Source organism: Actinia tenebrosa, unplaced genomic scaffold, assembly GCF_029948245.1.
Source record: "Actinia tenebrosa isolate PJP-AT-01 unplaced genomic scaffold, QUT_ActTen_1.0 PGA_scaffold6__47_contigs__length_16458017, whole genome shotgun sequence".
In the NCBI taxonomy this organism is placed as follows: domain Eukaryota; kingdom Metazoa; phylum Cnidaria; class Anthozoa; order Actiniaria; family Actiniidae; genus Actinia; species Actinia tenebrosa.
This window is the reverse complement of record NW_028292583.1, coordinates 9013309-9037108: the sequence shown is the minus strand read 5'-3', so window position 1 is coordinate 9037108 and position 23800 is coordinate 9013309. Positions and strand designations below refer to the sequence as shown.

The 23800-nt window shown below is 39.5% G+C and overlaps 1 protein-coding gene across 1 annotated transcript; it reads left to right on the top strand.

Annotated features, from left to right (window-relative positions):
- Window positions 1–1426: 1426 nt before the first annotated feature.
- LOC116300294 (phosphatidylinositol 3,4,5-trisphosphate 3-phosphatase TPTE2) lies at window positions 1427–22056 on the top strand. Its single transcript, XM_089039210.1, has 18 exons — window positions 1427–1775; window positions 5214–5261; window positions 5970–6054; window positions 6209–6291; window positions 6532–6645; window positions 7310–7400; window positions 7699–7762; window positions 8137–8201; window positions 15160–15220; window positions 15903–15984; window positions 16077–16165; window positions 16240–16301; window positions 16382–16462; window positions 16621–16726; window positions 17116–17216; window positions 17627–17731; window positions 19992–20062; window positions 20590–22056. The coding sequence occupies exons 1-18, from the start codon at window positions 1531–1533 to the stop codon at window positions 20690–20692; spliced, it is 1656 nt and encodes a 551-aa protein (XP_088895336.1). The 5' UTR covers window positions 1427–1530; the 3' UTR covers window positions 20693–22056.
- The last annotated feature ends 1744 nt before the right edge of the window (window positions 22057–23800 follow it).

Here is a 23800-nt window from a genome sequence, read left to right as displayed (position 1 = left end):
TGATTGGCTGAATATAAGAATTCTGTTCTTTGATTGGTTCTTTCAAAAAGATGCAATTAAGAGCTCAAAAGGATGCGACTAAGAGCTCCTAAGGATGCTATTTGGGAATTAATTGCATTCCTTTAAACCAATGAGATTGAAGGATTTGGTAGTGATTACAAAAAGGATATGATTAAGAAAATAATTGGACATTTATCTATATGGGATTAATGAGAAGCTGTATAATTAGAATTAGAATAGAGCCCCCCTGTCAGACTATTCCTTACACCATGATACTTACCCTATTTTGCTGCTATTTTACCTCTAAATAGTTGATAACTAAATACTTTTAAGAGCTACATGTCTTGTTTTGCCGATATGTGAAGTACACTCTAAAGTGTCAGAGAAAGTGAGGTGGTACCTCTTAGTATAGGGCATTTGTCAGCTGGTACTAAGATATCTGAGATCATTTAATATGACAGCCAGAATGGCTGTTCTAATTCAGGATATTTTAGATACAATACAATACAAACTTTTGTAAAAGACTCCAACATATACTAACCCAGTGAGTTATCTAATTTATGGCCATCAAGGATCATCTTCTGACCTCTGTCACTTAAACAATAGATAATTGGTACCTTTCAGAGGTAAAAATCATTAGTTGACACACCCACCTGTCATGGACAGGACTAGGGGGTAACTTAGGGGTCATTTTCACTAACCATATCACTGCCCTGCTCTTAAGGACCATTCATTTTTGATAGGCATGCGGGGGGGGGGGGGGGGGGGAGTGGTGGGATTTATTATATGGGGGGCACATTAAAAAATTGCATTTAAGTTGGGCACCCCAAAAATATATAGCTTAATAGAAAGTTTATTTTAAAAATTATCCTGTTTTAGTAGCCCGGGGCCAAGGAAAAAAATTCAGGTTGGAATTCACAAAATTCCCTCCCGCATTCCCCTTCCATAACTATATGTGACCCTTTTTTCACTGCTTGTATTTCATGACCTTCCCTATTAAGGGGCCCAAAACGTCAGTAGTAAGTAGTAGTAGTAGAGTACAAACACTAAAAGTGTGCAACACTTTGCACTATTTAGTAGAAGATAGTGCTAATTAATTTAACAAGAAGTGAGCTTATCTTCTATTTCTGTTTTGCAAATAGGACATATTCTGTCCTCAATATTTTTATATGGCTTTGCATAATCATTGATTCAGGGACCGCGGAACCAGGGGAGCTGTAGCCTCCATCTTTTTGCGCCAAAAATACGAATATGAATAACAAAACGTTTTTTTACTCGCAATTTGATACCAGCCCCCCCCCCCCCCCCCCCTCCTCCCCCTCCCTCTTTTCGATATGCTCCACGATTCCTGCGATTACAAACTTCCTGTGGCCCACTCCTCCCCATTGACAGTTATGCTCAGCACTCAAGTCACGTGTTATGGGAGTTCAACAAAGTTTGGGAGAGGAGTCGTTTGCAGCAAAAGAATACCTACCTTTTTTCACTTTCCACACTTCCTTCCTGTTTTGTTTTCATATTAATCAGGTGACTATGCCCAATGACAACCTCGCCATGGGATATCGACGATATGGTAGCGAGGAACAACTTGTTTATGATCAAGAAGAAACCGACGATGACGAGTTAGAAGAGCAACAAGAGATGGAGGAAGCTGAACAAGAAGAAATAGAATACGAAACTGAAGAACAACCGCACAAACACGTTTACTTCGTCACTGACCCTCATTTAAGTTCATGGAGTCATAAAGATGAAGACCAGGAAACGAGAACAAAGCTTGGGTAAGTATTGTGCTCTTGCTTATTATGCTTATCAACTCCAAAATCTCTGCACAGCGAGCGAGCTACTAGCATGTTGTTCTGCAAAGTTTATGCTTTGTGTTGTAATCAGCAGTTACAATACAATAATACAATAATACAACCTTTATTTACTCATAGGGAGTAGAATTATATATAAAAACATTTAGTAATAGAAATCTATTTACAATCATGCAAGATATATACAGTATATGTATTTACAAAGAAAAAATATAGATAGGTGAAGTCATTAAACCCGTGAAATAGAAATTAGACTAATACACATTAGTAGACCCTAATTCTATTGTTTTCTTTTATCTTTATTTAACTATTACAAATTGACTAGTATTTTTTATTTCACAGGTTAAATCCTTTCCCTTTACTTGAATTAGTGTTTGAGCCTGAGGGTTAGAGTGACAACAATCTTTAGTAATTAATACTAAATAGTACAATTTCATGCAAATTCCATTGTTTTCTATGGTTTAATTAGCACTATTTTGTACTATTTAGTAATTACTGTTTCACGGATTAATTGTTTGCACTCAAGTCAGGTTTTATTGTTTGTGCAGCATTATTCCTGGCTGGAGAATGATTAAACAATAATTAAATTATCTATTAATCAAACAATAGAAAACAATGGAATTTCACATGAAATTGTGCTATTTATTTTTACTAAAGTTTCACGGTTATATTGTTTACGCTCTAAATTAACCATAAGTTTTCTAGTTTACCCTCAGCCATTTTATGTTATTATTTAAAAACAGGTATAAGGAAGGAATAATAAATAAAGGAAAGAATGTATGAATATGACATCTAACTTTACACTTACTAGTTATAGATATATACACTCAATATTGAAGAATCGTTGTCGGGTTCAGAAATGTAGAACATAGGAGCTGAGACCGAAATGGTACATGGGAAGTGTGTTAATTAGATGCATGCTGTGACCGGCGACATGTGACATCATCCACTATTCCCAGTGGACTCGTCTCACACTATAAGAGGAGATGAGAACAAATGAGCATTACCACATCATCGATCCTGCAGAATAGGAGGTATACTATGGCTCAAGAAGGTGAAGTTCAAGTCCCTTGTGAAGAAGGGTGTAAGAGAAGGCTGGGAATAATCTACAGTTTTTAATACGTGTTTGGCATTCCAAACCTACTGCATGGATGGCGCAAATGAATAAGTTATAATATAATAATGTCATTTCCCATGTGCCATTTTGGTCTCATCTCTCATGTCCTATGTTTCTGAAACTGACAACGATTCTTCAATCGAGTGTATACATATACACATACATATACATGCACACACATATACATACATATATATACATAAATATATGCGTTAAGTGTAGAAATCACACAACCATAATCTGTTCTCTACAGAACTGTTTCGTGAGTCAGACTCACTCGTCAGCAGATTTTAATGTTCTACTGGTGATCAACTACACACATATACATACATATATATGCATATGCATATACGTATATATATTTCAGAGAGAGAAAAATAGAACATTTAGGAAAAGTTAAATAATGAATATCATATATACATTCACAAGAATTAATATATTATAAAATATTAGAGTGACCACAGTAAATCCGTGAAACTTTAATAATACTAAATAGCACAATTTCATGCAAATTCCATTGTTTTCTATTGTTTAATTAGTACTATTGTGTACTATTTAGTAATAAATGTTTCACAGATTAATTTTTTGCACCCCAATAAGCATATAGAAAGGAAATAGATGTAGGTCTTTTTTGAAAAAAAAAATTATTTAAATAATTAGAATTGATGTAGAGGCGAACAATAATTTCAGATGTTGTTTGGAAAGAAGAAAGTCTTTCACTTGTTTTGAGAAGGAAAATGTACTTAAAGATTTGAGATAAGCTGGGAGGTCTTTCCATAGATCTATTGCTATAAATGAAATTGTTTGTTTGTCTATATTTGTTCTCACTTTTGATTTATAAAGATTTTGGTTGCTTATGCATATCTTGTATTGTAATTATGGACATTGTTGGCATTTTTAAACATGCAATCAAACACACTAGGCAGCATCTGGTGATGCCACAAGTTGCATAAATTTCAAGACTTGCAAGTGATAAATATTATATACTGATAGAATATTTAGGAGGTTCAATAATGGCTTAACGCTTTCTGTTTCTTTTCCATAAGGTGTTGCAAATAATATTAGTCTAATGATGTGATTCTGCTTAACCTGAACTTTTTGAATATAAGTTTTGTATGTACTACCCCATGCCATAATGGCATACGATATGTACTGATAGATTAAGTTATAGTAGATTTGCTTAATTGTTTGATAGAAAGATAGTGTCTTAATTCACATATTATTCCAGTGTTACACAATATTCGGGCACAAATGTGTGAAATGTGATATTCCTACTTTCTACTTTCTATTTCTGCTATTGAACTCTATCTTGTCCCCTGTTGTCTACTGAGATCTAGCATACATTTTCCTTTGCTAGTTACATTAAGTTAACTATGGCTATTTGAATGAATAAATTAGTTTTGTATCACTGCACGTGAACATATCAATAACATTCTATGACTCGATGCACAAAACCTCCTCCCACTAAAAAAAGCAAACCGAAAAGCAATTTCCAGAAATATAGACTGTTAGGCCTGTTAGGGGGTGGGGAGGTTAATATCATAGAGCATTTTCACATGACGTCACAGTTCCATTTTGGTGTACCAAAACAATATATTTTATATCCTCGAGGATTTGAAAGTTTCTGTTGTTTGGTACACCAATATGGCTGCCTTGGTCACATGAGTGAAAACGCTCTATATTGCATTTAGTATTTAGTAAGTATTTGATAAGTCACACAATTTAAAAAGTCATCAATTGACAAAGTACAGCGTGACAAACGTCCCACGTTCCAGCTTATAGACCAACCTATTTCATTCCTTGAAAGAAGAAGAGCTTTTCTGCATTCCAAAAAGCATGAAAAGAATGCTAGCACAATGCTTTGCAAAACCATTGCAAAGCATTGTGCTAGCAGTTGACATTATCATTAGGGAAGGTATGTTTTTTTTATATTGTGGGGGGGTGGAGGGTGGAGGGGAGGGGGTGGAGGGGAGGGGGGTGGAAGGGGGAGGGGAGGGGGGCTGGGCTTCAGAGGGGACGATCATCTGTAAAAATTGCAGAGTTCAACCTTTTTTTGACAAAAGCTTTTCCTTGTTCTCTCATTAGAAGGGTCATAATGGATGGGAGGGCTTCAAGTCTACTGCAATCCTCCAGCTCTCCCTTCAATAAAAAGTTTACTTTCCCTTAATAATGATGCTCTATTATTTGATAGAGCACAGCTTTAGCTAATCACTGCACATGACCATGGTGCAAGATGCAAGTAGATAACCTAATGGCTAAAGTTATTTTTTTTCTGTAATTAACAGACATGTTCGTTTTAAAGTTGGACATATTGTGGACCATTTTGTTGTAAGGTGAGAGCATATGCATGAGTGGGGAATAAGAATAATCACAAAGTTTGTGATTACAGTGCAATGTGCAGAAGTATGATCATGTTTAATGTATTTGCATTTTTCTATGCAAAGGCTTTTGTACAATTTAATGGGTAAAAATTAACACATTTTGATATGATGCTTGCTGGTGTTGCCAAATAAGGCATGTAAAAGCGTATTGTGGCATAGCAAAGCAAGTCTTGAGCAAAACACATTATGTAGACAAACTTTATCATGAAATTCATCATCATATGGCAATAAATAATTGGTTAATAAAACAATATGTTCTACTAATATGTAGGTAAACCCAGATTAATTGTAATTCATCCAATCCATATCAATTCTATGTGATGTTTAGAGTGCAGATATACCCATGAAATAGATAGCTATAAGCTAACTAATTACTAACCTTTGGTTGCCTAAGTCTAATTAGTTAAAGAAATAGGCGAGCTGTGATGGGCAAGCTAGTGCACTTGTGCTACTCAAGGGCGCTCATTTTAAAATATTTTTAAGCACACTTACAAAAACTGAAACAATATTTTGTTGTACATGCTTTTCCTTTGTATAGCTTTTTCATATATCTATTCATTTGCATATTGAGTTGTTACTCTATTTCATTCTAACCATTTCACGGGTATATTATTTGCACTCTATCATACTATTTACTTGTCTATCATAATCTTTTTTCAGGGTCATAAGTCTTCTTCTTGTTTTAGCAGACATTATAATTGTCATTGTCAATCTAGCTACATCAAGCACTAATAGCAGAAACTTTGTAAGTATTTAAAGTTTAGTTTGATCGGTTTCTGGGCTTTCAAGACAAATGGGAGGAAGTGTATCACCATTGTGCTTAATGTCAGTTTATAATGAATATGCAACAATATTTAGACTGTTTAAAATGTTGTTTCTTTACGATTCACTCTTGACAGGAAGATGCTCCACTTGAAATATTTTCCCTCATCATTGCTACCATTTTTGTGTTAGAACTTGGCTTAAGAATCTTTGCCTTTGGGTAAGAAGCTTTTGGTTTATAACAATATAGCTAATGTTCAGCTTTATGTACAAGTTGCTAAGTAGGCACATGGATGTCTTATATAAGATGTCAAACCAAGATTAATATCATGTAGCATGTTTGACGTCTTATATATATGTCCATGTGCCTATTTATGATTAGTGAATGTAGTTAAAATGTGTAAATAGCAAGTAAAAAAGATGAACCCAAAATAATCTTTGTTATTGGTTTTCTTTGTAGATCACATTTTTTCAAGAGATGGATTGAAATTCTTGACATGGTTGTTGTAATTGTGTCTTTTATTCTGACTGTAATATTTGCCATCATTACTCTCAGGGAACATAGCCTTGTCAAGTAAGTTTTTAACATTATTGAGAACCCATCCTTTCTATTATTGTATTTTGATTTCAGTTGTTACTCTTGATGCTGCAGGTAGATATGCCCACCCAACTATTGCCTACCCCAATTTCATTCTAGTCAAACCCATTTGAAGAATGTGAAAACAGTCAACCTTTTTTAGCTTATTCATGGGCAGGTTTAAGATATTGAAATGGGGACATCAAAACAATTCTACCTGACAAATGCAACACTTTGATTGTCTGTCAGCAATTTCTATACAACTTTTTTTTTTAAATAATACTTTTCAGCATGCTATTTTGGGAAATGATTAGAATTAAACAAATCAGTCTGTTATTTGATTAATGGGCACACTTTTGTCTAACTATGTACTTGTTCTTAATATATGTGGCCAGGTTGAATGTGGGTCAACTCAAATTCATGTCCATTCTGGGAAATAATCTTTATAGCAAAAATACCAAATATGCTCCACTGGAACTCTCTCTCACAGCAGTGATTTTCAGAGAGGTCCATATGTAACATGGACTGACAGATCCATAGATTAAAATGTAATGTAAGGAATAAAAGAATGAGTTATGAATACTTTAATTTATAATGGCTGTGGTCTTAGAACTGTTGAAAAAGCAGTAAATCTAAGTTTGGTTTTAATTATTATTTTCAGACTTGTTGTTGCTGCAAGGTTCATCAGAATCCTCTTCTTTATTAGAATTGTTACTGGAAAAGACCAGTTAGAAAGAGCAACAAGACGCATGGTATTAACTCTCATTGATGTTGAGTCAACATTCTTATAGCGAGCTAGTTGGTGTTTACAAACATTAGCATTTCAATGTATATTTGCCAACCATTATCGTAATACATGTGGTTCTTGTCAAGTTACTTTGTTTCGTCAGCAAAATGAACTCTGGTTTGCATAGTAATGACAATAGCTTACTTTACGACAACTAGTGTTATTCTGAACTTTCTGTTGATTATTCAGCCTTGCTTTTATAAACAGTGTGCATTATTACTGAAATATACCTTGTTTTAATGCAATAATGTTATTTGTTTTAGATTTCACAGAATAAGAGGAGATATCAGACTGATGGATTTGATCTAGATCTAACGTATGTTACAGGTCTGTATGATTTAATTCTTTTCCTAAGGTAGATATCAATCTTAAACTATCGTAAAAAAATTGGGGGGGGGGGGGGGGGGGAGCCACACAAACTTACTGCCCATGATGCTTTTTAAGATTGATACCGTGTTAAATCTGAGTCTTTCTGTCTGTCTACCTGAGCATCATTAAAGCAAAACTGAGCTGACTGAGCTGCTAGAAAATTTAGTAGCTTCAGTGCAGCTTTGTGAAATTTTAATACACTTTCACTAAACTCAGCCCCCCCACCTTGCCATACAATGTCACTATTGAGCTCCCCCCCAATCAAAAAACTGCTCCGCCGTCCCTGAGCTTGGTTATTTTGTAACTTTTTTACTGCATGTTTATATTAACAGAAAGAGTCATTGCCATGTCCTTTCCATCTTCTGGAAGACACAAACTGTATCGCAATCCAATATCAGTAAGTAATTTGGAACTCGAAAAGGGTCTATTCCGCTAATCACTCAGAATCTAACATAATTGTCTTTGGTTTAAGTTTATTACACGGCGGTAATAATTCCCGCAAAACTTTAGTATTTATTCACCCCTTCTCATCTTTTCTTTCCACCGTTACTCCGACGAAGGACTAACGTCCGAAACGTCATTTCACAAAGCTTTTTACGGTGATTCAATTTATCCACAAGTTCAAGCACGTATGCAGTTCATTTCGTATTTATTGGTCATAACATTTAATATAATATTAACATATTTGTAAAGTGCAATCAAAACCAAGGTTCCATCAGCGACCAGTAATACAAGGTGCAGCATTGGTGGTGATAACCTGTTTGTGATTGCAACAGTGTGACAGAGTCAAAAGACACTATTTCGGACAGTAATTATTTAGTCATAAATCTATATTTTAATTAGGAATGCCTCGTGTACACATAGGAATGTAATTCTTTAGTTAACTGTTTGCGTGGAAAATGCGTAAGCAAGAAATAATTTCCGTACGTAATTACATTACAGTGAGTCATACCTAGGTTTGGCGCTTGTTTACGTAAGTTCGTGTTTGGGACATCCTGTTTGCGCCTAGGGCGTGCAACATTGCATAGGATGTGTAAGGTCTTAAGAATGCAGGTTTTTCCATAAAAGTAGGCCCAAACTAAGCTTAAATCAGTGTAGTAAAAGTTCTTGAAGACGTTGCACATATCAAGACAAGGAATTCTCTACGATGTAAAGAGATATCCTGTAATCTCGTTCCCGTTTTTTTTTTCATGTATTGTAAAGTTGTGTGAATTTTTCAATAAATTCTTTTGTCAAAACCACTTGCAATCTGATTCATAGCTGAGCGCCTTGCCGCCGGTTACATTTTTGGTGTCAGAAGTGGGATTGCAAGAAAGTTGACATTAGTAGTTATTGATTATTTACAAACGGGAACGAGACTGAAATCATGGCAGAAGAAGCTGTGGCTGCACTCACAGAGCAATTGGCTGCACTCAAGGCACAGCTGGATGGCATGCAGGCTGAAGGAGGACCCCCTGCCCAACCTGTTCCTGCACCAGTGGTGAAAGTGACAGTGCCAAGGGAGAAGAAGCTGAGAAAGTATGCTGGTGGCAGAGACGACAAGGTGCTTGAAGACTGGATAGCGGATGCACAGAGGTCTGTGGCTGCCCAGAAGTTAACTTCTCAAGAGGCGGTGGATTTCCTGTACCATAGCTTAGAAGGAGCGGCTCGAGATGAAGTTCGACTAAGGCCTGCGGATGACTGGACAGACCCGGAGGGTTTCTTCAGGATTCTGAGAGACGTCTTCGGAGAGAAGCTCACCAAGACCCAGCTTCTCCAGAGGTTTTTCGCCAGAAAACAAGGTGACAGGGAGCCCATCCAGGACTTTGCCCATGCCCTGATGTCAATGGCGGAGCACATAACCAGAGTACACGTAGGAGCCCTGGAAAACAAGGACCAGAACCTCAGAGACACATTCGTTGAGAACTTGCGTGACAACCTGTTGCGCAGGGATCTCAAGCGCTATATCAGAGAACATCCCGAGAAGACCTTCAACGAGGTGAGGCAAGAGGCCTATTGTAGCTCGGAAGACACAGATAGAGGAGCACATCGCCATGCAGCGGCCAAGGAGGTGTTGGTGGAGAGCAACCAAGTAAATGCCATCCAAGAGCTTACAGCAGGACAGAAGGCCCTGGTGGAGAGGCTCATGCAGCAACAAAAATTGCTGGATGAGCAGCAGAAGCTGCTAACCCAACTTACCATGAAGTTAGCAAGCCCATCACCACCACGAAGTCCCCCACGTGGTCCGAGGAGATGTTACAACTGCCACGAGCTTGGACATCTTCGGCCGAACTGCCCAAAGCCCCTGAAAGACAAGGCACCAGCAGCACCACAGAAGGAGTCAAACTCCAGCTCTCCATGGCAGTGAGCCACGCCGTGGAGAGGAACTGTAGTGGCTCTAACTCTCTTTTTCAGAACGAAAAGGTTGTCGGGACAAGTCCCACAGTGGTGGCGAGGATTGGCGGAGTACCTGTGAAAAGCTTAGTGGATACGGGCTCCATGGTTACCCTCATCACCGAGTCGTTCTACAGGGAAAAGCTACAGCCAACCCTAGGAGACCTACACCCTGAAACAAGATTACTGCAGCTGCGAGGAGCTAACGGTTTGGACATCCCTTACATTGGATATATCGTCGCTACAGTAGAGATCGGAGGAGTGGTGGTCCCTGGGTGCGGCATCTTCATCACGAAGGACACAGCAGCCACTACAGTAATGCAGAGGAGGGTACCTGGCCTACTGGGAACCAACGTTCTTGGGCAGGTGCCCCAATACCAACAGATCCTGCAAGATGAAGAGAAGAAGAGTAAACGTAAAACTGGGTTCGTGAAAGTAGCCGGCTCAGACAAAGTCTGGGTCCCTGCTTTCACAGAATCTGATATCTTGGTCACAGGCCCATCATGGGGCACTGATGCTGTGATCGAACCCCTTGGTGTACCAGTAGAAGGAAACCTCACCGTGGCCAGTACTCTCGTGGATACTACCAAGACGTGTTACTATGTCAGAGTTGCCAACCAGACGGCAAAGGACATATGGCTAAAGCCGAGGACGCGGATTGGAATTGTGCGAGAGGGAGAGATGGTCAAGAGAGGAGAGCAGTTGGAGTTCCTACACGAGAATAACATGGTGACAGTGTGCTGTAACCTTAGTGCTGACCCTCAGATGCCACCCCAACGGGAAGCTGTGGGCAAAGTACGTTGGCAAAGGATACAGACACCCCCTCACGGGATTACCCTGGAACATTTCCCCGGAACGGAACTTCAGAGGGAGAAAGCTCTCCAGATGTTCGAAAGAAATGAAGAGGTGTTTGCTTCATGTAAGGAGGACCTTGGCTGTACAAAGACAACATATCATCGCATCTACACAGACGATGATGTGCCTGTCACAGAGCGTTACAGAAGGATTCCTCCAAACCAATACCAGGAGGTGCAACAGCATCTACAAGACTTGCTAGAAAAAGGAGTGATATGTCCAAGTGAGAGTAACTATGCCTCCCCAATAGTGCTTGTACGAAAGAAGTCTGGAGCCTTGAGGATGTGCGTCGACTACCGGAAGCTGAACCAGAAAACCAAGCGTGATCAGTACCCCCTACCAAGGATAGAGGAATCACTGGAGGCACTGCGTGGCGCAAAGTACTTTTCCACCATAGATCTGGCATCAGCCTACAATCAAGTTGAAGTCCATCCTGATGATCAGCACAAGACTGCGTTCACAACGCCCATGGGTTTGTTTCAGTACACTCGGATGCCGTTTGGACTACAGAATGCCCCAGCGACCTTCCAAAGGTTGATGCAAGGAGTCTTCCGAGAGGACATACTTCGCACCCTGATGGTCTACCTGGACGACATCATAGTCTTCTCATCCACCATTGAAGAACATCTTGAGCGGTTGGAAACGGTATTCAGTAAGCTGAAGCATCATGGATTAAAGGTTGAACCAACCAAGTGTCAACTCTTCAGAGATCGGGTGTCCTACCTGGGGCACGTGGTCTCTGCTGACGGTGTCGAGACAGACCCTGAAAAGACAAAGACAGTTAACGAGTGGCCAGTCCCCCAGACAGTGCGCGATGTGCGATCATTCCTTGGTTTCGCGTCATACTACAGAAGATTTGTCCCCAAGTTCGCTCAAATGGCAGGCCCGCTGCACAAGTTAGTTGCTGAGCTCGGGAGCGGAGGAAGTAACAAGACCACCCGGAAGCAGATTGGCGTACTGTGGACAGAAGAGTGCCAAAAGAGCTTCAACAAGTTAAAGAATCTACTAACCTCAGCACCAGTGCTGGCCTACCCGGACTACACCAAGCCCTTCATCCTAGAGACGGATGCGTCCAACGAAGGATTGGGAGCCGTGCTGTCCCAAGAACAGGACGGAAGAGTCAAAGTGATCGCTTATGCCAGCCGAGGCCTGAGAGGTGGAGAGCGAAACATGGAGAACTACTCATCGAGGAAGCTGGAACTACTAGCCTTGAAGTGGGCTGTATGTGAGAAGTTCAGGGAGTACCTGCTGGGATCGAAGTTTGTCGTCTACACAGACAACAACCCGCTGACATACCTACAGTCAAAGAGTAAGCTGAAAGCTGTGGAGCAGAGGTGGGCTGCAGAGTTAGCAAACTTCAACTTCACCATCAAGTACCGCCCTGGACGTCACAACCAGAATGCAGATGCTCTAAGTCGCATCAACCGAGATGAAGAACCAACCACAGTTGAAGTAAGAAGTACACTAGCCTATTCTACCAATACTACAGACCTACCAGAAGAGGTACGTCAACATTTGATGGTATCAGCAGCATTCATAAGCAACACAGAGACAAGTGCGCTGGAGGAGCAAGCAACCTCATTCCCAACCACACCTCTCACAGAGATCCAACGACTACAGCAGGAGGACCCATGTATCAGTCGTCTCCTCCACTACCGAAACCTTGGACGTCGGCCAAGTAAAAGGCAAAGCCAACAAGAGACAAGGGATACAAGGAAGTTGCTTAGTCACTGGAACAGGATTGAGGAAAGCCATGGAGTTCTCTACCGCCGTACAGGAGTCGGACAGGGAAGTGAGCTTCGGTTACTGCTACTCCCCACATCAATGAAATCACAAGTACTGAAGGGTGCGCACGATCAATGTGGACATCAAGGACAAGACAGGACAGAACAGCTCTTGAGAAAAAGATGTTGGTGGCCCGGTATGCAAGGAGATGTGAAGCAATGGATCTCAAATTGTGAAAGATGTGTCATTGCCAAAGGATCCTACCTTCCAGTCAAGACGCCGATGGGCAGCCTACTAGCTACTAGGCCATTGGAAGTGCTAGCGATGGATTTTACCTTGCTTGAGCCTGCAACAGATGGAAGAGAAAATGTCCTCGTGTTAACAGATGTGTTCACAAAGTTTACAATTGCTGTACCTACCCGTGATCAGAAAGCTACAACCGTAGTCAAGACCCTGATTAAAGAATGGTTCCTTGTGTATGGAATCCCCCAAAGAATACACTCTGACCAAGGCAAGTCATTTGAGGCAGAACTAGTCAAGGAGTTGTGTGCAGTGTATGGAATTAAGAAGTCAAGGACAACCCCCTATCATCCTCAAGGAAATGGGCAGTGCGAAAGATTCAACCGTACACTACATGAGCTTCTAAGAACTCTACCAGCAGAAAAGAAAAGAAGGTGGCCTGAACACCTGAAAGAGTTATGTTACGCCTATAATGCTACGCCTCATGCAACGACTAGATACTCACCCTTCTACCTGATGTTTGGTAGAGATGCAAAGCTATCTTTGGACATTCTACTTCCTGATGATGACAGACAAGTGACAGTAGACAACCAGCAATGGATTACCAAGCACCAGACTCGTCTACGAGAAGCTTATACCACTGTGACACAAAACTTGAAGGAAGCTGCTACCATCAGAAAGAAGATCCATGACCAGAAGAGCAGAGCACTGGCCGAACCACTACAAGTTGGAGAGCGAGTACTCCTTCGCAACCGTAAAGTCAGAGGAAGAAACAAGATTCAAGATAAATGGGACAACCAAGTGTACAAAATCGTCGAACGAAGAGACAACAATACATATGTCGTTGAAAGAGCTGATGGACATGGAGGAGATAAAGTTGTTAGTCAAGGAGAAATGCAAGTGTGTCCAAGACCAATGCTGGAGATACGAGGACGACACAGGCAAGCTGACAGGTCTAGACAAACATGTACTGCATCGCCAGAATCATCAGATGAAGAAGATGACATTGGAGGAATGACAATCGCCTTTCAACCAATGACAGAACCAGCTGAACCTGATGATGATGATGATAGTGACGATGCGTCTGAGGAAGAACTGGCTGCACCTGTACTCCGACGTTCCACAAGGACAACGGCAGGCCAACACAGCAACCTCTATAATCTTCCAAGATCCGCACTTCAGCACTGACGAGTCCACCTGCGCATCATTGTTCCTGAATTTGCTCGAGGACGAAGCAAACAAAAAGGAGGGGCAAGTGTGACAGAGTCAAAAGACACTATTTCGGACAGTAATTATTTAGTCATAAATCTATATTTTAATTAGGAATGCCTCGTGTACACATAGGAATGTAATTCTTTAGTTAACTGTTTGCGTGGAAAATGCGTAAGCAAGAAATAATTTCCGTACGTAATTACATTACAGTGAGTCATACCTAGGTTTGGCGCTTGTTTACGTAAGTTCGTGTTTGGGACATCCTGTTTGCGCCTAGGGCGTGCAACATTGCATAGGATGTGTAAGGTCTTAAGAATGCAGGTTTTTCCATAAAAGTAGGCCCAAACTAAGCTTAAATCAGTGTAGTAAAAGTTCTTGAAGACGTTGCACATATCAAGACAAGGAATTCTCTACGATGTAAAGAGATATCCTGTAATCTCGTTCCCGTTTTTTTTTTCATGTATTGTAAAGTTGTGTGAATTTTTCAATAAATTCTTTTGTCAAAACCACTTGCAATCTGATTCATAGCTGAGCGCCTTGCCGCCGGTTACAACAGCAAGAGGAATGAAGTTGTTTAGGCATCTGACAAGGAGAAATTTGTCAGAAATGTTATGAAGCTTTAAACAGTTATTGTCAATTTGCTTAATATCGGGATTCAATAGACCTCCTCGGCTCTGACGTAATTTTCAGTGTCTCATTTCAGACCCCGTATCATTCTCTATAGTATCATTTCTTTGTTTAAGGTTTGCGCTCGGTTGTACATGAGAACACACATGAATATGGATACAACTCAAATAAAGAATATTATTCTCAAGGGAATGACACGTGGTCTGAAATGGGACAACATTAGGCTCGAGCGTCATTTAAGACATCACTTATTTAATACTCTATATCAATATTTGACACTGTAACTGATTGAAGTGGTCTAATGCCGATCTTTGGTCTTACAGGAAGTAGTTCGTTTTTTAGATACAAAGCATCAAGATCACTATAAGGTTTACAATATGTGTAGTAAGTATTCCACTCTATCAGGTTATGTAATTTCTGACGGCATAGCGACGGGAGCGAGTAAGTCGGGAATTGATATTCTGCCGACACAGTTCAAGGATCTGGGCATGAATAGAGGCTCATTAGTATTAGTATATAAGGGAAGGTGTAAGCGAAGATTATTCACTCTAGGCCAGTGGCATGAGGCGATCTTTGGTTTTGCTTTGTTGTTTAATATTTTTGATTCGTCACACGGGCGAAATTTATTATTACTTTAATTGTTTTGGGGTTTAATTTGGGCAGAGTTAATATTAACTCTGATTTGGGTTTACGTTACGTTACGTTTCCGCCTTGTCCACGTTTTTTTGGCCACATTTTTAGGGTGTTTTTTTTAATGTGGATTAGTGGTTTTTCGTAAATGGCAGTTTTGACAGCAACAAGATATTGTTTGTGTAGCATTATTCCTGGCTGGAGAATGATCCCTTATAAAACTATCATACAAAGTTTTTGTCACTGAGTGTAGTCAGGTTTTATTGTTTGTGTAGCATTATTCCTGACTGGAGAATGATCCCTTATAAAATTATCTTACGAAAGTTTTTGTCACTGAGTGTTGTCAGGTTTTATTGTTTGTTTCATAGTTTTGAGATCGTTTTTCTTTGGGTTTGTCGATGTGTTAACGAGTGCTTGGTATATGTTGTATTTTTAGGTGAACGGAGTTATGACCCAGCATTGTTTCACAACAGGGTGGAGAGGATTCTTATTGATGACCACAATGTGCCTCGTCTAAGGTATAAGCTTATCAAGGTCGGTTAACAGGTTTTGACTGTCCGTCAGTTTTTTTGTCATAACTCTGACCATTTTCATGATTTTACCTTTTAAGCCAATTGCTGTATTTCTGTCATAACGTGAGAGAGTGGATGGACCAGGATCCCAAAAATGTCATTGCTGTTCATTGTAAAGGCGGTAAAGGTAATACCTGACATATAGAATGACGTATAGCGTTCATTAAAGCTACATTCAGGAAGTCTTCTTGTGTTTTATAGGTAGGACGGGAACAGCAATATGTTCTTGGTTACTAGCAAGCGGCCAGTTCGAAGAAGCCAGAGTAAGTGTATCGCTTATGGTTCATTAAGATGATGGAACAATTGTCTGTACTGAAATAAAATACGTTTGTGTATCTCACAGCAAAGCCTGGGATTCTTTGGTTTTCGGCGCACTGACTACAATGTTGGCAAAACCTACCAAGGAGTACAAACACCAAGTCAGGCAAGAATACTAACAAATACTTTACTGCTTGTCTGTCAGCAACTTTATTACCCTTGCTGGTTGGCTGGCATCTTCGTCTCTTTGTGGTTTCCGAATCTGATTCCGTTCAAATTTACAATGACTGCATTGGTATTCACAAATTTTGTCATGTTTTATAGAGTCGATATGTGGGTTATGTAGAGCAGATATTTACCAAGTTGAATCGCAGGATGCCAGCACCTGTACCACTAAAACTAAGAACCATCAAGATTGATGGCATATCTGGTAAGTGAGTGTTGACGGCAATGGGAACCGGCCAGCCACAGAACCGGCCAGCCACAGAGCCGGGCCACAGAGGAGGATCCAGGCTTATCCCTTGATGCATTGCGAATGAGATATCAAATTTCTTAGATTACTTTCAGCTTCATTACAAGTCCTACACCCGACTACTTTTATTTGCCAAATTAGTCGAAAATGTCTTCATCAAATTTTTAAGCAACACCTTAGTATTAATATTATTAGTAGCAGAGGTATCATTAGAAAAACGTGCACTAACCTAAGAAAACGATAAGCTCGCAAAGGCACTTGGGATAGCTCTGGATCCCTCTTTGGGCCGGTCCCCTATGTTACCGCGTACATTCATCGCGTTTTGAAATTACCATTTTCTCCCCAAGGTTTAGGTAATGGAGATGGCAGGGATCTAAAACTTGAGATAGTTATCAATGGGAGTGTCGTGTTCCATTTATCGTGCGCTGAGCCTGCACGTCCTGGTCAGGTAATGAACTGCTAATCAATAGCTTCTAACGGTAAGAAAGAATATTCTATAGCACTGCATAGCCTGATTTCCGTAGCTATTAGGAGCGCTCATTGAAATGAGACCGCTTATTTCACGTACGCACAATTTTAAAACAAAGGAATGCAAACGAATATAAGTAAAAATAATCCCTTTATTCAAGTGTCATGCTAGTAAGTTTCCTTCGCAGCCGCCATTAGTTTCGGTGCCAGAGCGTTTCACATTAATTGGGGACACTTCACTCCCACACTACCACTACATTCGATGTTCTATGCACGCAATGCTCAACTCACCTGTTTAATTTTACAAAGGGGTTGTGAAAGACGACGCGTTAGCAGCGTTGGCAACTAGTAATGTTACTAAAGCGGGTACTTGGTTATTTTTGTTCGTAGATCCAGCATTTTGCAGACCTGGACAAGCTTGTCATAACCTTAGGCGACATGGATTGCCCGACCTTGACTGGTGACATCAAACTAAAATTCTATTCATCTAGTCCGGTGAGATGATAAGACATTTCTTGTTTATGACTAATATTGGTAGCTAGGGTAAACTGTCGTCGGTGTCAGCCTTTACTTACGATTTATTACACATTTAGGGTCGATATCCGTGTGATAGAGACGTGAATAAAAAAACATATCAAGTGAAGTCATACGATATCACTTGATGGTAAACTGGAAGCTGTAAATTTTGTCGCTTTATCGACCCTGAATGTGTAATAAACAAATTATTTCATGTTAAGAGCCTGATATCTTTTTTATTCGCTCGTTTTCTATATCATATCACTCGCTCGCAGTCTCGTTCATTCGCGATATGATATGGAAAGACGTGAATAAAAATGATATCTAGCTGTTTCAAAACCCAGATTGGAATTTTGGTCTTTTCCGAGCCGTCAATCATCTTGGGTTTATGCAAATGAAGTCTACGAACACGCTCGCCCAGCGTCAGCCATTGACTCATCTTTTTGCGAAAATCTTAATTGACTCAAGAATATTCCAAGAAGCTGCTTTGGAGAACGGTTTTAAAGTTAAGAAAAGGCTGATCAATCAGCTGAATGTAGGCAAAGACCAGTAAAGGTGAGAAGCCTTAAGCGGTGAGTTTCCAAAGCCTCCGAATTCATAGCCTAAACATTCAGTTCCTGAATTCTTCGGAAGTTAATACAACTCGGATGAAACACTAACATTGACACATTTCTACTAGTAATTTGCAAACTGCTGTCTTAATCACTATAAAATTTACGAAAACAACCACAGGTTACTGTCGAAACTCTTGAAGTAAAACTACTCACGGGGGGGGGGGAGGGGTACTCCACTATATTTGCTATACGGGTATGTGCCGCCCTATAGGGTATGGTTTTTCAACTTTTGGGTCTGGGGTAGGGTATCATTTTTTGACATTTGTCTGGGATAGGGTATCATTTTAGTCTGGGATAGGGTTAACGATTTGGCCATTTTTGTCTGGCGTATAGGCTACGCTTTCTGCCGACACAAAAACAATAAAAATGTTAGTAAATATTGATTGCAATCTGTTGAAAAACCGTCTTTTCCGTCTTTTAGTCTGGGATAGGGTGTACAATTCTTAGTTTTAGTCTGGTGTAGGGTATGTAAAATCAAATTTTTAGGTCTGGGATAGGGTCAGGGTTTTGAGGTCCTGGCGGCACACCCCTACCCAAGTTGGGGTGGTAGTACCCCCCCCCCCTCCCCCCGGGGACTACTCAAAATATTTACCTCGTCCAGTAGAAAACATTTTGCTCATGATAAATATTGTATCACAAAATTCTGAGATTTTATCACAAAATTCTGAGTTTGATAAGGATGAGCAATAAGAATGGCTTTAATCAAAGGAAGAAGACTTAAAAACAACCCTACAACGCAATTCCTTGGAATATTACCAAGTCATTTTAGATTTTCGAAAAAAGCCGAATGCGTTGATTTCAGAAACTGAGGCTATGTTCACACTATACCGGATAGCTTTTTAAAACCGGCACATGGTATTACCGGCCCCAATGTGGACAGGCGTGAAACCGACCATGAGCCAGCATTTTGGATTTTAATACTAGTTACCAACTCCCTCTCTTTACTCAAACCACTTAAACTTCCGGCTACATAGGAGCAGGCGTAGCCCAGTTGGTTAGTGCGCGACCTTCAGAGCTTGAGGTCCATAGTTCGATCCTATGGAACTCCACGTCTGTTTCGACTTCTCTCTGTTTTGTGTAGCTTTAATTAGCTTTAAAAACCCTTAAGAAGGAGCACTGATAGTAAGAGGGGGTAGAGGGCGCACCTTCGAGCGCATTAAACATGAGCCCTTGGCTCGGGAGAATTGGGCAACCACTCCCCGCGTTAGCGAAGTAAAATACATTACCTCGTGCTGTTCATACTGCACTTTAATCGGCACAAAAACCTATCCGATACAAAGTGTATCCCTTTTGAAACCGAAGCGGGGCAACATCTATCCAATACAAAAATCACTCCAAAAACAAGCGCTCCATGTGTGAACAGAAGGCCTATCCGGTATACTTCTTGAGCCGAAACGATTGCTATCCTGTATAGTGTGAACATAGCCTGAGCAATCGCGTGCATAAACCCAAGATGATTGACTGCTCGAAAAAGACCAAAATCCAATCAGGGTTTTGAAACGGCGAGTCGCGATGCAATGATTTTTGCTGTAACATGTGATAATCTCTATTTAACCAAGAGAAAATGAAGTAGTTCATATTCCCCTGACTTAACCCATTAAACTTCTCGTTGAATCTGTTTTTAGAATGTTCCTGTAGGCTACGATAAGTGTGCCTTTTTCTTTTGGTTTTACACTAGTTTTATCGAAAATAACAGGTGAGTACAAGGTGCTTCGCTAGAATGCCAAGGGCGGATCCAGGGGGGGCAAAGGGGGGCTGAAGCCTCCCCTTCAGCAGAAAAAATCGATGCTTTTTTATATTGTTTTCCGTTGTGTTGACGGAAGAAACTCAATTAGCCCCCCCCCCCCCCCCCCCTCCTAAAATTTTGGCTGGATCCGCCCTTGAATGCGTGGTTTTAATATGTTAAATCATTCCCAGTTTAAAGCTCTTTAAATATTATAAATTTTTAGTATTGTTATTATAAAAACCTATTTATTTTCGGTTAATGCTAAAAAATTATAATATTTCGAGAGCTTTACACTGGAAAAACCGATTTGATTAGGTCACCCGAGTCTGAAGTCAGTGATAATTTATTCCTAATCGGTAAATTTACTCATTTACTAAGAGTTTATTTTTTCAATTTCCCTATGACAACCGTTTTGTAAGTTGGTGTATCCAAATTAGAATGTAATGCCGTTACATCCCATTCAGTGTAAGGTAAAGATTTTTTTGATGTTTTTACAGGCTGTACCTTCGCCGAGATGAGCTCGACAATCCTCATAAGCCCAAATCTTGGAAGGTCTATAAAGATAATTTTGCCGTTGATTTAACGTTTAGAATTCCCTAGTGATACAAAAGTGGTAGCTGTCTCGTGACAATCCTTTTACTATCGTTACTTGTTGCAACACGATCTACTTGTCTAATTTAGTATACTTGCAGTGTGCAAAAGGAAAAGGGTTATTCAACGATGACTGAACACTTTTTTAATTGCCCTATTTCACTATGACGTCACTGCTTGTTTATGTCGGGGATAGAATCGCCAAATCCAATAGAAAATTCAACAAAATTTGCTCCTAGCGAAACAGTTTAATCTAAAATGACCTGGTTTTCAGATATAATATGTATTAATATGTACTAAAAAATATCCTGAGCGTTTGCTGGCTATTCTACTTCTTTTCGTGGATTGATACGGGTTTTAGAACAATTTTCGGTGAATTTGCGTTGATCTGACCCCCGACGACGACCATGATCCTTTGCGTTTAAACAATAGATTGTTTTGATGATGTGACGTCATAGTGAAATAGGGCAATTCACAAGGCAGAGCTAAACTTATTCAACTCAGTGACAACTCTTTCTGAAATTAATGACATACTTAATTATGGAAATGCAAATTGAAACAAATCAATTAATTGTATTTTACTTTTGATAAGAAGCTTTAAATGATCCGTATTCATATTAGGTGAAAATTCTACTCCCAAGAGGTGGATAATATTTTTATCTGAGGGAAAATTCCGATACTAACCCGAAAAAAGCTAATCTATTTTATAAGACTTCATAGACTATGTGAATATTAGCTATTACTTGTTTTTGATAATTTTTCAACTGCATTGGATTTTATACATAATTTTATACATAAATTTTATCGTTTATAGATATGAGACAATTAATACTTTTGAATCTCAGTTCATACAGTCCGACGACATCAGTAACCAAGGCCACCCAAACAAATTTAAGATCAAGTTCACAAATCACGTTTTTGATTTTGATTAATGAGGTGACGAATTCTTGAATTTAAAACTGTTTCTTGTTGACTCTTGATCATATACACACACGTGTATAAAGTAAAATATGCTTTTAAAGGTAAATAAATTGCTAAGAATTGGCTAATTTGTATTAAAATGTGTCTGGCTGGTCTTGGTTTTATCTAAGTCGCCGCACTGTAACTAGTCTCCTCAGCAGCCGTTCTTAGTGTCGGTCCGGTGAACGCTTCCCTGCGTTAAGAACGGCTGCTGAGGAGACTACACTGTAACGTGAACCGGAAAATTTTATAATAACTAATGTGATTTGATAGAGTACTAATATGATATTGTGACTGCAAAAGACATTAATAGAAAATATTAAATTCGAAGTATATTGAATTCCATTGTGGTATAAAGTGTATTACCATATAAAAAAATGAAAAGTTGAAAATAAACTATGAACAACTTTGAATATTGGTCGCCACATTATTTAAGGAAATCCATGAACAACGATATTAATTCACTGGTTTGTTGTTGTTGTTGACTATGAGGGGCACAAGTTATTTGAAAGCCCTTATCAGGTACTTTCGTTTATTATTCGTTATTTTTACTGGGCCCCTGTTATGATGTCATCATTTTGTAATTTCTATATTGAATATCTCGGCAACGAAAAGAGATCAAAGAATAGTAAACGCCATTTTTATTTACTTGTTAAAGGCTTTCAAAACACGGAATCATCCTGTATATTGCTATCAATCAGTATTGACCCTGATGCACCTAATAGCACCTATAATGGCAATGATTGATGTTTGAAGTTAACTTGAAATTCCCTTGAAAAACGTTTTGCCAATAACTTTGTCCTGAAACTTCGCATGGACATTAATTATGTTATTGACATTTAAAACAGCCCTTAAAGAGAGATTCAATGGATCAGAACAATCTTGCTGTCCCAAAGTCAAGGACAAAACATTGCGGAGACAAATCATTTGCTGTGACTGCTTCTAAGTTGTGGAATTCACTTCCAAACAATGTTAAAAACAGCGACACTCAATTAAAAACGCATTTATTTCGTTTGAGTTTTCATTAATTTATATATATATATTATTACTATTTAAATCATCTTGTAGATTCATAGTTTTTAGTTATTCATATTTTAAATATATCAATTTTATTGTAAAGCATTGAAATTTTATATAATGCTTAATAAATTATTATTATTATTATTGTTATTATTATTATTATTATTATTATTATCATCATCATTATTATGGTCATAAATGCGGAAGTGAAGCAGCGATTCACGCAATGCATAATATATTCGAAGCTGATGATACAGATGCTATATTGCTCATTGACGCTTCAAACGCGTTCAATGCCTTGAATAGAGCTCACTGCTCTGCACAATATCAGAGTACTCTGTCCCACCATAGCAACCTACGCAATAAACACATACAGTGAACCAGCGCGACTATTCATCTACCCCAACACCGATATCCCACATGACTGAACTGGATGATCAGACCAACAGTTCTATGGGAGGCTAGAGATTACTCGAGTGTAGTGAACCTTTTTTACCCCAACACCTATATCCATAATGACTGAACTGGATGATCAGACCAACAGCTCTAAGGGAGGCTAGAGATTACTCGAGTGTAGTGAACATTTTTTACCCCAACACCTATATCCATAATGACTGAACTGGATGATCAGACCAACAGTTCTATGGGAGGCTAGAGATTACTCGAGTGTAGTGAACCTTTTTTACCCCAACACCTATATCCATAATGACTGAACTGGATGATCAGACCAACAGCTCTAAGGGAGGCTAGAGATTACTCGAGTGTAGTGAACATTACTACCCCAACACCGATATCCCACATGACTGAACTGGATGATCAGACCAACAGCTCTAAGGGAGGCTAGAGATTACTCGAGTGTAGTGAACATTTTTACCCCAACACCGATATTCCACATGGCTGAACTGGATGATCAGACCAACAGCTCTAAGGGAGAGATTACTCGAGTGTAGTGAACATTACTACCCCAACACCGATATCCATAACGACTGAACTGGATGATCAGACCAACAGCTCCAAGGGAGAGATTACTCGGGTTTAGTGAACATTTCTACCCCAACACCGAAATCCCACATGACTGAACTGGATGATCAGACCAACAGCTCTAAGGGAGGCTAGAGATTACTCGATTGTAGTGAA

Excerpts from the sequence above, each read along its gene's own strand:
- LOC116300294 (XM_089039210.1), top strand. The coding sequence starts at position 1,531 with ATGCCCAATGACAACCTCGCCATGGGATATCGACGATATGGTAGCGAG. Across the intron at positions 15,221-15,902 it reads TAAGGTTTACAATATGTGTA|GTGAACGGAGTTATGACCCA; the intron begins GTAAGTATTCCA and ends TTGTATTTTTAG. Across the intron at positions 17,217-17,626 it reads AGCCTGCACGTCCTGGTCAG|ATCCAGCATTTTGCAGACCT; the intron begins GTAATGAACTGC and ends TTTTGTTCGTAG.